Source organism: Lactuca serriola, chromosome 8, assembly GCF_051521515.1.
Source record: "Lactuca serriola cultivar US96UC23 chromosome 8, Lser_US96UC23_V15, whole genome shotgun sequence".
NCBI classification, from domain to species: Eukaryota; Viridiplantae; Streptophyta; class Magnoliopsida; order Asterales; family Asteraceae; genus Lactuca; species Lactuca serriola.
This window is the reverse complement of record NC_136415.1, coordinates 63,996,503-64,014,071: the sequence shown is the minus strand read 5'-3', so window position 1 is coordinate 64,014,071 and position 17,569 is coordinate 63,996,503. Positions and strand designations below refer to the sequence as shown.

The 17,569-nt window shown below is 39.3% G+C and overlaps 1 protein-coding gene across 1 annotated transcript; it reads right to left on the bottom strand.

Annotated features, from left to right (window-relative positions):
* Positions 1-3,030: 3,030 nt before the first annotated feature.
* On the bottom strand, positions 3,031-7,149 carry LOC145069069 (protein ESMERALDA 1-like). Its single transcript, XM_079016046.1, has 10 exons — positions 6,510-7,149; positions 6,334-6,400; positions 6,096-6,163; positions 5,918-6,006; positions 5,493-5,690; positions 5,204-5,408; positions 4,307-4,474; positions 3,941-4,108; positions 3,532-3,722; positions 3,031-3,428 (listed from the first exon to the last, which is right to left on the bottom strand). Exons 1-10 carry the CDS (start codon positions 6,861-6,863, stop codon positions 3,260-3,262), a joined length of 1,677 nt encoding a protein of 558 aa, XP_078872172.1. The 5' UTR covers positions 6,864-7,149; the 3' UTR covers positions 3,031-3,259.
* Positions 7,150-17,569: the final 10,420 nt, after the last annotated feature.

Genomic DNA, 17,569 nt, shown 5'->3' with positions numbered 1-17,569 from the left:
ATCTTTGTTGTGTACTTTACTTTGCTCGTGTAGTTACTTAGCAATAAACGGTTTATGTGTTAGTAGTTTGGAACATGAAAACTATTTTATAGACAAAATCCAACATTTCAAACGTGTTTTTTCATGTTCGGGTTCATGGATGTACATCAATAAACATGTTTGCAATTGTTGATGTGTTACACAAATAACCTTAACTATTCTAGAAAGGAGATAATGGATTATTTGGCATCGTGGATTGCAATTCGGAAATCGGTGCTTTGTTGTAATGACCCAAAAATCACGACTAAAAATTTCATTTTTTTTTAAACGTTACTTAAACCACAATTGTCAATCCATAACATAAATCCTAACATAAAATCAAAGTGCTAATTCAAAAAATGTTCTTATTATCAGAGTAAAACATACCAGGTTGACTAACTATGGTGTGTGTCATGCGATCATCCTGAGCTCTTCCCTCTGCTACCAGAAGTACCTGAAACCAAAACTGAAAACTGTAAGCATGAAGCTTAGTGAGTTCCCCAACCTACCACATACCCTGCATAATCACATACTGCAAATACTGGGCCACGCCCGCTACTTTGAGCATCTCCCGCTACAACGGCCCCGTCGCCTCTTCGAGCCCCGCTCGGATACAGATCTGTTTCTCTTAGGCCCCGCCCGTTAGTCATATACAAACATATAACATATCGCATAACACATAATCCATAACTACTCTACTGCATTCCTATGCTAAGGCCTCGCGGCCCCGCCCCTGTCTTGTTACTGATGAGTCATGGAACCCCGTCCACACTCCTGCTGATAGTGAGATACGGGCCCAACCCACACTCACTCCATTCCTAACTTGGGCCTCGCCCCTGCTAGGCTACTGATGAGATATGGAACCCCATCCATACTCTGCTAATACTGAGATACGGGACCTCGCCCACACTCACCTCCTTACCAGACACATACAAGTATCACACAGACAACAAGTATACTCTATCATGCAAACCATTCGTTGGGCACCCGCCCGACATTGGACATTGGTCCTGAATATCATACTAGCAAACAGTGCCTAGACCTAACCCCCGGGTCTTCTTACTCATAACTACATGGGTCGTCATTGCGGCCGTAAACCCATTCACACAAAGGGAAACTCACCTGTACTGCTGAACTTGCTGATACCCCTCTGGCTGCTATCTGACAACTCTCTGAACCGCTGTTCCACTAGCTCCCCGAGCTACTAATATCAATATAACACTTAGTCCCAAACTGAACTCTAGAAGTCAAACTAAGTCAGCTATGGTCAAAGTCAAAGTGCTGATCAAAGTCAACCTTCCAGTTGACTCGACTCACCGAGTTGTTCTACCAACTCGCCAAGTCCATGCTCCTCAAATCCCAAACAACCCTGACTCCACTCGTCGAGTCTAGCGAGAGCTTGACGAGTTCTCCTTCATCTAACACTTCGGGATTATCTTCAACCGACTCGCTGAGTTGTTCTACAACTCGCCGAGTCCATCTTCATCAGCTAAGGAGATTGCCTTAGACTCGTCGAGTTCCTCCTTGAACTCGTCGAGTACCATGATCTTCATGTCCATCACGGACACAGACTAGTTGAGTCCTTCTCTAACCCCACTCACTAATCCGACTCATAAACGGAAGGGTTTGGGTTTTGCGACCTGAATCGCCGAGTCCATGAACTGACTCGTCGAGTCCTCCTTGTGACAACTCTATTATGTCTCTTTCAGTCTATTCCAACACTTCCAACTCATAGATTTGGACTCCTTATGCTAGCATTGCACGTAAAGTTGCTAACTTTACGTGCATGCAAGGGGTTATGAGGCTAGAACACCAAACCCAAGCTACAATGGAGGTCTAAGCCATGAAAGGAAACCATAGCTGAGAAAAGCTTCTTCCTCAGAGCTCCTAAGGCTCAAAGATGCTCCGATCTAGTCTCTATTCATCCTCCAAAAGCTCAATACTCGAATTGGCCATGGATTGGTCCAAAACTCTAAAAAAAAAGGGACATGAAGAGATCTAAGAAACCATAGATCAAGGTAAGAGCTTGATTACCAGAAAATGATGAGGAAGAAGGACTGCTTCTGGATCTACAACCACTCTTTAGCTCTTCAAACTCCTTCTCCTTCTTCTAGTCTTCAAATCACTCAAGAACACACAATAATAGCTCACACTTTCATGGAGGGCACTAGGGTTTGCTCTGGATAGTGGGGGTTGTAAATGAAACCCTAGAAATGAGAATGAGATGCTTAAATAGGGTACCAAGTCCCGGAATTAGGGTTTCCCAACCCAGACCAGACTCGCTGAGTACACTAGCCGACTCGTCAAGTCGGTCACTTAACCTTGCACATGGATCCCGCTCTGACTCGCCAAGTCATTCCTTGAACTCGACGAGTTGACTCCTTTGACTTAGAGCTTTTCGTTCCTTTCTTGGTCTTCCTGATTCTGGGTGTTACATTTGTGTTGCACATTTGTTGTTCGATTGAAGACTCCACATCTTTTGGAACTTGTCACAAACGGAGAGAATGTTGAATACAAAGTTCGTTTTAACAATCTGAAGTAGCAAGAAGACTTTATCTTAAGTGAATATTTCAAATGTGAAGGAAGAGTTTCGTATCCAAAGTAGTTCATAGAGCATATTATGCTCCTTTGGTGTGACTTATCACATGATGAGTACAACTACATGCTCCTAACTACATGCTCCAAATATCCCAAAATGTGACAATAACAACTACATCAATTCATACAACACTAAATCATATGATGAATCATATAGGCATCTAATTCATACAACACTAAATCATATAATGTCATAAAACAATGCCTAATTTAACGGATGTAGAAATGATTTACTCAATGAAACTTATTCTTTTATATCAACCCTAAAATCCCTCAAAATCCAAGCATATAGTCCCCGACATTAATGAAATAATATCAATATCAATCTCCTAATATAAATACAAAAGTCCCATAGATGAAATATATTATAAAAATCTCATAGGTGTCTACTTGATACTCATGAGAACACAACCAAGAAAAAAATCATATGTTATAAACATAAAAAAATCTATCACAATCTTGAACATACATGAATGAACGAATGAATATACAATATTTAAAATGAAATATGTTTACAAATACATCTTCCTATCCTCTCACTTGTAATCAAAATAAAAATCAAAACAACTCTAATGTACAAACTATAACTCCATGAATCATGTACAAATCAAAGAATGAAATAATTTCCAATTAAAAAACAATCTTAGCCTTGCGTTGATGATGTATTCGAGTCTTCTATTGTTGTATTTGTATGGCACATGCAATTTGGACATGGGAATGAATATATGGAATCATTTGGTCTTTTCAACTCCATTCCCTTTGAATCACTATGCGCCCTCATACCTAACATGTGTCTTTTGAACGTTCTCCATCTGACAATACAACATAACATACATCGTTGTAAAGTTACAATGAAGGAATGGAATCAAGGTATGGAATGGAATGAAGGTATGGAATGGAATCGGAATGTGATACCCGATGTTGGGATTGTCAAAGTACAATGCTAATTTGCGTTTATCGGGTCGGATTGTTTTGGCATGTCCATTGAAGAGGTATCTTCTATGGCCAAGGAGAAAATGCGGGAAGTTTCCACCTTGAGTAGTTACAAATACTTCACTATGGAGACAAACCGTGTAGTCTATAGCAGCCATTCTTGATGAATAGTTCTAAAAAAAAAGGAATGGAATCGTTCATTCCATTGGAATGAAAACGAAAAAAAAAGGAATGGAATTGACAAATGACAATTGATTCATTCTATTTTGTTTCTTTTCATTCCATCGTGAAATGGATCAAGAGAAATGGCATAGGGAATGAAAATTAACAAAATGGACGGAATCATCAATTCCATTCCATCATAGAAAGAAAGACATTAAAAAAAGAAAACCTTATAAGGTGCAAGTTCCTGAGAAGATACCAACATCTCTTTTGTTTGTAAAAGAGGAAACATTTCTAGCAAAGGAGCCATATATCTCTCTGAATTATATATTTGTCCAGATGCTAAAAATATCGATGTACTTTTATCAAATCCCATTCCCCTAAGCATCAATCCCACCTAAATAATTTCCAAATCAACAAAATGACCATTTTACCCTTACATTCCAAAAAAAAAACAGATTTCACAATATTAAGTGCTTAATCCATTAATCTCATTATGGTCTATTTCTTTATCTTTCCTTTCTGTCTGAGTGAGACTAAATGACCATTTTACCCTTACAGTAAAAAAAAAGATATTAATTAAATATTTTATTACCTCTAAAGGAGTGAGTGGACATTTTCCATTGACCCTATTGACCCCAGGCTGAAGGACTCTACCAGGCTTTGTAAATTTACCTCTCCAGCCTCTTTCCCTTGCAGCTTTCATGTCTTCAACCTCTCTTTTTCCACCATCATATACACAACAAGAGAAAGCAACCATATCCTATAAAAAGTATTTTAACAATTATATAAAAAGAATATTCAAAAACCTCTTAATTTCCTCATATGCAAACTACACTCTTAACAATAATAATACGAGTTACTTACAATTTTCGTCCCTAACTATAGCTGATTTTTGTAAATTTGGTTCTCATTTGGATGTTTAAGTTAGATTTTTGGAACTGACCATTTTGCCCTTGGACCAAAACTGGGGAAAAAAGAATGCCATGGGGACAAAGTTGGTATTTTTCTTACTTTTTAATTAAGGTTTATTAGATTTTTTATACATGTATATGAATTTTTTTAATTTTTATATTACTTTTAGTGTATATTGTAAATTGATTATTTGTTAATATATTAAGTTAAATTTATTTATAAATTAATATAACTTGCTATTTAGAATATATATATTATTCTTTTATTTACTCTATATGTTCTTCCGATCTACCACAACACTACATACAAAGGTATGAGTCCATAGGATCATTATTTTGAAATTTGGTTTTTTTTTTCCAATTTGTTCCAAGGGCAAAATGGTCATTTAAAATATTTAACAGTTATGCTGTTAACTTAGACGACATAGGAACCAAAAACATTACAAAACTTCAAAATAAGAATCATAAGTGCTTTTATGGAGCTATAATACTCAAGGACCAAAGTGTAATTTACTCTATTAACAATAATAATAATAATAAAACTCAAGATTATTGATTAAAAAGATAAGAAACCAGACCTCTTCAAACCTAAGATGCACAGAAATATACTTTCCACCATTATTAACACTTCGATCTTTCATTCTAGAAACTAATCTTTCACTTATACTCAAAATAGATTTTGAAAATTGTAAAGCTTCATAATTTGCTAAGCAACGAAGGCGTTGAACAGAAGGAGGGGCATCAAAAGACAACCGATTTGCAAATGGAGAGATCCTTATAACCCTGTAAAAATGTTACAAACATGTTGAAATGACCAAATTGCCCTCAAGAATATACATTAACTAATGGATCAAAAGTTACACTCACTTTTCTTCAAGTAGCCTTGGAAGAACTGTATCTTTGTAGTAGCGAATTGGTGCCCATGCTTTTATTTTGAAGTTTATTACATTTGACATGTTGTGATCAAAACGTTCCATTAAATATTTAGGTATCGTGTTCACAACACGTACATCATTTTCCAATGTTTTTATGAAAAAATCTTCATCGTATATGTCACTGAATTTGCTGCACTCAATAGGAGAAATATGGAAATGACCAAAATGCCCTCAAGAAAACAGCAAACATGACTTGCATTTGATCATTCTATTAGCAAACATGTTATGTTATATAGTGCTTGTTTAGACCAAAATTGCAACAAGTCAAAGTCAAATGGCTTAATTAGTTAGTCTCATGTAAATATAGTAGAGGGGTATTTTGGTAATTTATTCACAAAAGAATATACTTTCACAAACCTGGGATCTCTCCAAATGCTATGAAAATGAAAATTGGGAATGACTAATGTTGCATTAAGAAAGCCAGCCACAGCAACTGCATTGCAAATCTAGAAAAGAAAGCATAAAACAAAATATGTATTTATTATTTAATTTTATAAGAAATTTAATGTAATGGGATTGAGAACATTTAGATTACAGATGTTCTTTGTTGATTCAAGCCACCATTTGCCTCAATATATATGTATCCATTGGACTCTGGTAAGCCTATAACAAAGGTTAGAAGAATCTTATAAAAGCTAAGAAAAGAAACAAATTGATAGATGAACTCTTTCATAATAGAATATATAAATTCAATCACAACAATATGAAGATTAAATGTGACAATTGACAAACCTGTTCTAAAACTAAAACATAACTCTTGATAGTTTTCATACCTCCTGAAGACTTGTCAATACAAGGCCTCCAATCTGTACCTTTAGCACGTTTCCATAGAGTTGAAATCTACAGAGAAGATGAATAAATCAAGAAAAGCAGTAATTCGAAATGGGAACAAGATCCTAACAAAAGAGGGATCAAAATTACATTAGGGAAAACTTTGCAAATCACTAACCGCATCAGCAGTCGAATTATCAACATCCATTTCATGCCGGAGCTTAGCGTACAGCTCTGGACTCCGGTAGACTGAGCCGACAGCCATTGATGGTCTAGTTGAACCGGAAACGGCGTCGAATTGAACAGTCCCCATGTAGAAGATCATGCTGGAGAGGTAGAGAAGTGGGGCGAAGAGTAGGACGCGTTGGCGTCGAACAAGGACGGATAGGATGAACCGGGAAAAACGTCGGAGGAAAGAGCGGTGAGTGAATCGGCCGGAGGGCTTGGAGGAGCGGTGGTGAAGGTGACGAGGGGAGGCAGGGGGTGAAGGGCTGTTGTTTCCGCTGGTGGGGAGCCGATTTTTGGCGTGCATTTCTTGGTGGATGAATCACATGATATGGGTGGGGAATCCAAATTAACGGCGTTCCCCCTCGCCCTTTTTTGTTTGCCGGAGATTATATATATGCAGAGTATGAAGAACACACACAGATGTGTGTGTGAGAGGAAGAGAGAATCAAAGAATGTAATGTCTAACGTGTGTTTATGTTTGTGTGAAACTGGATGAAGAAGAGGAAGAAGAAGACGAAGACGAAGGACTGTGTGTGTGTGTTTTGTGAATCACGTGGAGAAGGAGGAAGACGATGGTGATGATAGAAAGTAATATACATCGGACTTTCGGATCTTAGACGGATCGGATATTCGGCCGGATCTCAATGGTCGTGCTCCAATGTTGACATCAAATTATCAAACATCATTAAACTCTCACATCCCAATATTAAAAAAAATGGGTTGATATGATAATCTATAACAAATTATTTGAAATGTATATTAAATTAGGAAAAAGACATTGTCAAAAAAAATTATATTAACTTTTGTTTTTAAAACATTTATTAATAGTTTTTTTTTTCTGGTTATAATGGTATTTTAAAAACAAAAATTATAATTTATTATTTTTTTAATTTTATTTTAGTTTAAATAGTACTTGTAAAATATTTTATATAGGTCATTATCTTTTGGTAGTTTAGTTCACAATTTGATAATATTTTTATTTTATTTTTAACACTTATCTATTATCTAAAAATACATAAAATCATTGATTATATAATTATGAATAATTAATTAACTACACATCAATATCAATCTATCTTTCAAATAAGATATTACGTTACAACATTCACAATTTAATAAAAACTACGATCATTATATTGTGGATGTTCTAACATAAATTTGTTTTGAATGAAAAAGTTTACAAATTAAAAATATTAGTTAGGCATCTACGATTAATCTAAACGGTTAAAATGATTACATTCATTTCGTTTTTACTTGAAACCATAGATTATCTTAATAGAGAATCCACTTCCATCTCAGATTTATCTAGGTGTATTATTTTGATATAATAAGTTAAAAATTATAAATGAATTCTAATGAAATTTTATGAAAATAAGTGACCTGACTAGTGGATTTGATATCAAGATGGATCCAAGTGAATTATTAAGATTACAAAATTAATAAATTTCATGTATTTTAGATAATAGATTTGGGTTATTGCTACTGTTCACCAACGTACGTTTCATTTTGGGTTTAAAAGGTCCTTATTCTATTTTTTAAGCTTTTTGGATCCTTACACTTTCAAATAATGGATAAAAGAGGGAATATGACCATTTTGACCGGGTTAACTGGTTGCTTATGAGTACATGGATGTCCACGTATGCAGGCATAATTGATTCCCTCTTATTTACAGACATTGGTCTAGGGTTCCATCGGAACCATCGATTCACTTACCCTCATTCAAACCGATTTCTCTCACATTTTCCGTCAAAGATGGCAAATGATGAAAATGGGTATCTTAAACTTAAGCTAAACTACACCCGCTGTAACAGCCCGGATTCCCAGGTATTAGCTATTCTTATAATTTTTGGTGATTTGTGAGGGGACTCGGCGAGTTGGAGCTCAGACTCGCCGAGTATGATCGCGATTTGGGCGCGGGTTCGCGTCCGGACTCGGCGAGTCCATGCTGTTTAATGAAACCCTAATTTCTCGGGTTTGAGGCATATTTAAAGGGCCTTATGGCCGTCATTTGCACTCATCAGTCCCCAGAGTGAAACCCTAGAGCAAATGAGTGATTCAAGTGAGGGAAGGAGCCATTATTGATCTTGGAGTTGTTGTCTAGCAAGGAAAGAGGAGATCTAACCAAGAGGAAGCAAGAGAGGGGTGGATTCTTGAAGATTTGAGGTCCAGAACATCACAAATGAGGTACAATCTCGAATCATTCTCTGTTATTGTGATGTTCATGTAGATTTAGGGCTTTTGAACCCATTTGTGGCTAGATCTAGTGTCCTCATGGTCCCTTAGCGAGTTAAGGTCCTGGATCTGGACCCATAGAGGTCCAGAGCACCTCTTTACCAAAGCTTTATATGCATCCATGGAGGTATTGGCTTGGGATCAATGTATTTGAGGCTAAAACACCATTCATGAGCTATTCAATGCTTGATGAGCATCAAGACTTGAACTTTACGTGGTCAATAAGCTTAAGGAGACTGGATCTATAAGTTAGTGAAGCGGATCTGACCTCAGAAGGTCGTTTGGGGTTGTGCATGGAATGCACTCGCCGAGTCCATTCCCAGACTCGGCGAGTTGGTCCGGGTTGTTCAGTGATTACGAACCAGGGGTGGAGTAACCGAGTCGGGTGAGTGACTCGGTGAGTCGGAAGAGATTTAGAGGGATCGGGTTCCCGTAGGGACTCGGCGAGTCCACGCCAGACTCGGCGAGTCGGGTCAACCATTGACCGTTGACCAGAGTTGACCAGTGTTGACTTGATAAGGGTAGTCAACCTTAGTTGAGAAAGTGTTAATTAGAGATCTATGGTGTTATAGGAGGATTATAGCTTGGAGGATCGAGCGCGAGTGATTTCTGGGATTTGCGAGTTATCGATATACGCGAGGTGAGTCTTCTCACTATACGTTACCTTTAGTGGTAGTTTTGTGTGACTGGAAGGTCGTATGTGCTTACATTGAGTATTATGTTATCCTATTGTATGTGACATGCTATGCATTATGTCTTTGTGATTTATGCTATGCGGAGTTTACAGACCGGACCGGAGGGTCCAACGATTCATGAGCCGGAAGGCACAAGCAAACCGGACCGGAGGGTCCAAAGAGCTTAGGACCAGAGGGTCCATAGAGTTGAGGGACTGGAGGGTCCCACTGAGACACATTGACCAGAGGGTCAAACAGAGTTATAGCCTTGAGTGGCTAATGTGTGTTGTATGTGGTATTTTGGGGAACTCACTAAGCTTCGTGCTTACAGTGTTTTGTGTTGTGTGTTTCAGGTTATTACAGTATCACGGGAAGGCACCGACTCGATTGTACACACCAGAGAAAGAGTCATGTTTTGAGGATCCTGGTTTATCATACAAGTGGAAATGGAGTTATGTTTTGTAATTCGATTATGAATGAGATTTTAAACAAAGTGTTTTTAAGAATTAAACGATTATTTTAAATGAAAAATTGTTTTGAAATTTTCGGCGTTACAAGTTGGTATCAGAGCCTTGGTTTGAGGGATTCGGATGCGCCTTCGGGTAAATCTGGACTCAAACTGAGGAAGTAAGAAAATTTTTCAAAGGAATAATTTTCTAAAGCGAATAAGAGTTCAAAGAGAAAGCGAGAAAGAGCAGTGTGTACAATCAGCCAGAGCCCGAACGGTGATTTCCCAAAATACCCTTACTTTTGTGTCATGAGATATTTATGATGCACTTTATGAGATATTATTGCATGCTAGAGACAGGCTAGGTATTTCATATCTTAGGACTAGAGTGGCCTGATTTGTGATGCCTTAGCCTAGGGATTGCTGTTATATGCGATGTGCTTTTGAGTATGTGATGAGTGAGAATATTTAGGTGGAATCCTTTAGGGGATTTGAGTAGAGGAGTAATCTAGGGGAGATACCTAGATAAGTACCATGGTACTTAGAGAAAGAATAGTTAGAACCCGCGAGGGGAAGAGTTGCAGAGTTCGGTGGTACTTTCGAGGATGAGCAGAGCAAGCGGAGTTATCACCCAGAGTGAGTCATATATATTCTTCGATGCTCGAATGTTGCTTGCTTCGTGCTTTGTGGAACTCTCGATGATGGGAGTCAGCTACCAAGTGAATATGACGATATTCAGGAGGTAGATGGCTGGCATCATTAGGAGCTCTTCAGCAGCTGATGGCAGAGAAGTGTGGGAATCTAGGAAGAGCCTAGGGAGTAACCTTAGCCAGATGAGTGCGCTGGCAGAGTAGAGAATTTCGCTGGGGAGCGAGCGCGCGACGGAATTTGTGAACGAAAAGGTCGAGCAGCTACTTAGGAGCTCCGAGATAGTCCGTGTGGAAAGTATGGGTAGATGTGGCAGGTAGTATGGGCCCGTACTACTGAAAGCAGAGGACCCATACTTGATACAGGGAATATTTTGAAGGTTCTAATGAGCGGATGGAGGAGTGATGTTATGATTCGAGTACCATACATCGAAGCGTACTGAGGAGTGATGTTATGGTTCGAGTACTATACATCGGAGCAGATTAAGGAGTGATGTTATGGTTCGAGTACCATACATCGGAGCGGATTGAGAAGTGATGTTATGGTTCGAGTATCATACATCGAAGCAGATTGAGGAGTGATGTTATGGTTCGAGTACCATACATCGGAGCAGATCGAGGAGTGAAGTTATAGTTCGAGTACCATAAATAGGAGCGGATGAAGGAATGATGTTATGGTTCGAGTACCATACATCGGAGCAGATGGAGGAGTGATGCTATGGTTCGGGTACCATACACCGGAGCATATTGAGAAGAGATGTCATGGGATGAGTACCATGGTTCGTAGTGAATGATGCTTGTGGTTCTCCGGTTATCCGGTCACGATTGATGAGGTAGAGATTGGACGCTATGGGTTTTAGGCCTGTGGGCCATGATTAAGTTCGAAGAGGCATCCCTTGAGAGGGAGGTCGAGAGCCTATCAGAGTATTTTTGGTAAGGAGTTAGAGGGAGGGGCGAATTTCGGTCTGAGTTGAGCAATCAGTCGATAGAGGGGATGTCACCCTCTATGACCTGAGTGGTGTTGTTTATGTTCGTGTGTGGAACATGAGAGGCCTGATGTTTAAGTTTCGGGTTTGGGGGTAAAACCCTGCAGGTTGTCATTGATGATGGTTTTCCATCAGAGTCTCAGGTAGCATGTGTGCTGCGAGACAGTGATTTACCATGAGCAGATAGTCAGATGGGACTGAGATAGTCGAGGACCACGTTACACCTATTTGAGTATAGTAAGGCGTATTGTAGAGGTATCAGTGGGGGAGTCCAGTCGAGTTAATCAGTGCAGTGATTTTCCTATTTATGTTGGGTATTAAATATGGGAGTGGGTCCCTGTTCTTGGGATGATCCATGTGTTGGAACGTCGGTTGATGAGTCGAGGTGGGGGAATATGATGATTTCGTGGTCTAGTTTATGAGTCAGTGATGTTATTGGATAGTTGAGTTGCTTGGTATTGGATTGGTACGAGACTTGGAACGACTAGAGGCAGTCGTGACGAGAAGTTCTTGAGGATTTCACCTGAGGTTCAGAGTTATGAGATCGATTGATTTCCTTAAAGGGGATTATTGGGCGTTGCGTAGCACTTTCCAGGGGCAGGTGCGTTGTTGCTGGTGAAAATAGTTCGTGAGGTTGTTGATGTGTCAGATAGTGATGGTTCGAACCCTAAGTGGGGGAGAATCGGGTGGTTTATTGAGAGACCCGGAGATTTGTGCAAGAGCGGTTAGGGGTTGGATGCAGAAACCTGCGGCTTGAATTCATAAGATCAGGGTCATTGGTGATCAAGGAAAGGTGTAGGGCGAGATAATGCATGTGGTATATGTCTGAGAGAAGGATGGGTGTCTCCACGGCGGGTGGTCAATGATCAGGAATCTGGTGGTGGTCAGAGTCGTCTCAAGTGGAAGGCTCGTAATGATGGTATGGGCAGTTGAGAACTTCTGGGTTGAAAAATGGGTAGAAGATTGTCGAGTAGCCAACTCCCGGGCTGGGATGTGTATTCTTGCTTGGATTTTGAGCAGTAGTGGAAAGGGTTTCGGAAGATCATCAGTGTGTTCTGAAGGGTTAGCGCCTTCCTTGTATTCCAATTGAGTGTTTGGATGCACTGAAGTTGCGCATCGAGTGATATAGGAAATTGTTATGGGATTCAGAGGAAATGTATTGTTGTATGTGTATGGTGCTGGGAGTAAGGGAATCAGTGGTAGAGACAGGACATCGTGATGCTCTGTTAGGGTGTTCTGTGGTTTCCGCGTATAGCGTCCCGATTTCAGAGTTATTTAGAGTCTTGGGCTTAAGATGACCAGTGATGTATCATGTATCCACGGTTCCAGTGGGAGCCCTTCGTGTATTGTCATCTGTGACATCCCCAATTTCACAGCCAGAAAAGACCGATTTGTTTATGCTTTGTTTTATAAATCAGAGTGATCGTTTAAAGAAAACGGTTGCAGAATTTGTTCCCAAAATAAGATATGATAAAAACTTATCAAAACATTTCTCAAGGAGAATGTATTTTCATTAAATAATAAAACCTCGAGATGTCATGTTCCGATACAGACCAAAAGCATAAACAATATAAAATAGACCTTACAATAGTTATTCAACTACTGATCTATAATCCAAAATCTCTCGTCAAGTCCGCCGACTTATACTCTTGTGTCATTACCTGTAATGAAAAGAAAACTGAGTGGGTCAGGCTTGGGAGCCTGGTGAGCATATAGGGTTTTCAACCCACAAAATACATTTATTATATTCAATTATCAAACAATCAACCCAAATACCCATCCCCATTATCTTCTTAAGGTTTTACCCTAAGAATCCACTATCCTTCATTCATTCATTCCTAAGGATTTACCTAAGGAATTGGCATGAAGTCCATTGCTGCCAAAGTTTATAGATCAGGTACTAAATCCATAGTTATCAGACGCTAACTCCATAGTCGTCGGGGTTTACTCAAGCGACGCTAACTCCATAGTCACCAAGGTTCACTTAACAGGCACGAAGTCACATCGTCACCAAGGTTTACTCAATAGGTGCTAACTCCATAGTCACCAAGGTTCACTTAACAAGCTCTAACTCCATAGTCGCCAAGGTTTACTCAACAATAGGCGCTAACTCCATAGTCACCAAGGTTTACTCTACAATAGGCGCTAACTCCATAGTCACCAAGGTTTACTCTACAATAGGCGCTAACTCCATAGTCACCAAGGTTTACTCTACAATAGGCACTAACTCCATAGTCACCAAGGTTTACTCTACAATAGGCGCTAACTCCATAGTCACCAAGGTTTACTCTACAATAGGCGCTAACTCCATAGTCACTAAGGTTTACTCTACAATAGGCGCTAACTCCATAGTCACCAAGGTTTACTCTACAAGCGCTAACTCCATAGTCGCCAAGGTTCATCAAATAGGCACGAAGTCACATCGTTGCCAAGGTTTATACAATAGGCGCTAACTCCATAGTCACCAAGGTTTATCTAATAATAGGCGCTAACTCCATAGTCACCAAGGTTTATCTAACAGCAGGCGCTAACTCCATAGTCACCAACTATCCCATCTACCCATGTTCTACCCAACAATTTTTTTTGTAGATATAAACAGTTACACAGTTTAAATCATTTAACACCTGTATAAAACTCCAAATTCCATGCCCATCTCAAATAGACAAATAACATATAAACACATAGCACGTATTTCATAGCAAATACTTCATATTTATGTGTTAGAAGAAAGTAACTACACACTTGCGCATATAAACAACAATATACTTAATACACTCAAACCATACTTGTATTATTATCGTGTTTATGAAAGGTAGTATACACTCACTTGATCAGAAGATGATCGGACAGCACTACGACTTGCAGAAGTAGTAATCCACAGCAGATCTGGAAGATCTCCACAAAAATCGAACTTCTCGCGGGCAGAGCTTCGGCTCGGGAACCGCACTTCTCGGGATCTTCGGGATCTCGGGACTTGCCTCGGGGCTCGAGAACAATACCGGGGCTTCGGGGTATTTATGGCACGCAAATCGATGCAAAACGGGAGAGAGAAGAGAGAAAATAGCAACCCTAAACGGCTGGCCCTTCAAATCTATTTATAGGGCAAATTTGGCCCTTGCCACGTCGTGGCAACCTTGTTCCACGTCGTGGGCTTGGTCGTCACTGCATGCGTCATCCCAAGTTGCATCTGGGGGCCTTCCGGAGGTGTCAGGACAGTTGCCACGTCGTGGCAACCTTGTTCCACGTCGTGGGCTCTGACAGTTTTGGGGTTTCGCGCCCCGAACTTCAGAAATTCATAACTTTCGCATACGAACTCCGTTTTCGACGTTCTTTATATCGCCGCGAAGGTGAGATTATGCTCTACAACTCTCGTTTAGACTCCATTGGCTAATTTTGAATTGATTTTTAATATATTATAAGTATATTACTTATATAGTATTTTTAGTAGGCCGGGACAGGAAAACTCCGTTATAAACTCATAACTCCTTCATTTGAACTCCGATTCCGTCCGTCTTTCCTTCGTTGCACTACTATCGATGAGATCTTAAATTCTCATTTATATCACTAAGGATAGATATCTATCTACCTTAAATTCACTATCTACGTCGCGCTGGGTCGTGCCGGTTCTGTCGTGAAACTTCGACAGGTCATAACTTCTTCGTTATAACTCGGATTTTGGCGTTCTTTATATGCACGGAAACCTTGTGACATACACTACAACTTGGTTAAGATTAATCCTTCTAGATAATCTTCCATCAAAAAGTCATTTTTGATGCTTAACGTCTCTAAATTGACTAGCCCTGATCTACGGGCGTTACAATTATCTCCCCCTTAGGATGATTACGTCCCGGAATCATCAACGAAACAGGATTCGTATAATGACTCCATACGTTATCTCTCCATCCTAAGTAATAACCTTGATGCTCAATCCTGCATCTGCTCTTCGTACTATCTTGGACTTTCAATCATAACCTTCGAGTTACAAAATAAGTCCTTATTGCGAACTCTTTCTTCTTCTTAGGATAAATATATTCCTTTATCCAATGTAACAAACCGATGGGTCGTGCTCTATCGACCTCTCATCGCACGATGCGACGCTTAGACTCGGTCTTTAATAAAGTTAAATTCCAGAATGGAATATACCTTCCTTCATATTCTAATGTGATATAATCACATTTCAGCATGTAGCATTTCTACCTACAAACTTCTTTTAACAACGAGAGCGACACTATCAATCGCATTAACTTCAACCTTCTGACTTAAGTCAGATGTTACATCTAACTCGGTCCTCTAGACCACGTACATACTCCTCGCCGTCGAACTCAAATTTAAATATGACCACTAGGGTCGGAACAAGAACCATATTACTAGTCATTACCGAAACAAGGGTAATGACACACTTGAACAAAACGGAATCAATTACTAGTTTCTTGGTAACCTTGTGACTTTCCCTGATCCAAGTGCGAGTCCTGTGCTTCCGGTAGTATATGCATCTACTACCTTTCACACCTACTCATACTCGTCCCAAGTGTTGTCCCGCAGTCGACCAAGTCACCAAACAAGAAAATCACAAAACAATTTAACACGTACGAATGTGTCCAAATAATCATAAACAATTTCCCTAGACTCTACTAGGACTTCTTCATTGCTCAATCTTTAATCATCAACTCTACTTCAACTCGATTGGTGATGAAAATATCAGACGATGAGACAACTTCAAGAATTTCATCAATCGTTCCATCATCCTGCCAATCGAAGGTGTACTTCAGACGTACCATACTCCTCTAAACGTACTGTTATTTCATAAGACATACTCTAAAGGCAAGATACCACTCTTACGATATCTTCTGATAGGTGTCATCCACTATCATAAGCCTTCTTCATTTCCTCCATTTACTCAATTTCTCTACGAGTCTTCACCATGACCTCTTCTATATCCAAGCAGACGTTCGGTGTACCAGGCGAGAATTTTAAGATAAGAAAGCTTTAATTACAATAAACGTATAAATCTCCTTATCACTCCGAAACGTTTACATGCTAGTTCTAATATCGTAGCCATACGCTTAGAATCCTAAACACATAAGGTTTCCAGATCCGGTCGGCAACAGACCATAGATCCGAACAAATAATAGCATCAATATAGCTATCACACAAAACATTTAGCACGTAAAAGCTTTTTAGGCAATTTTCCTAAAATAAAATAGTGCCTGTGTCAATTTAGGTGTACTACCTAAAATATATTGGACACACTCAACTCGTAATCATTGCTTAGCATTCTAAGTTTAAGTCTAGAAATCCTACAAATTCCTAGTTCGCTTAAACTAATGCTCTGATACCAACTGTGACATCCCCAATTTCACAGCCAGAAAAGACCGATTTGTTTATGCTTTGTTTTATAAATCAGAGTGATCGTTTAAAGAAAACGGTTGCGGAATTTGTTCCCAAAATAAGATATGATAAAAACTTATCAAAATATTTCTCAAGGAGAATGTATTTTCATTAAATAATAAAACCTCGGGATGTCATGTTCCGATACAGACCAAAAGCATAAACAATATAAAATAGACCTTACAATAGTTATTCAACTACTGATCTATAATCCAAAATCTCTCGTCAAGTCCGCCGACTTATACTCTTGTGTCATTACCTGTAATGAAAAGAAAACTGAGTGGGTCAGGCTTGGGAGCCTGGTGAGCATATAGGGTTTTCAACCCACAAAATACATTTATTATATTCAATTATCAAACAATCAACCCAAATACCCATCCCCATTATCTTCTTAAGGTTTTACCCTAAGAATCCACTATCCTTCATTCATTCATTCCTAAGGATTTACCTAAGGAATTGGCATGAAGTCCATTGCTGCCAAAGTTTATAGATCAGGTACTAAATCCATAGTTATCAGACGCTAACTCCATAGTCGTCGGGGTTTACTCAAGCGACGCTAACTCCATAGTCACCAAGGTTCACTTAACAGGCACGAAGTCACATCGTCACCAAGGTTTACTCAATAGGTGCTAACT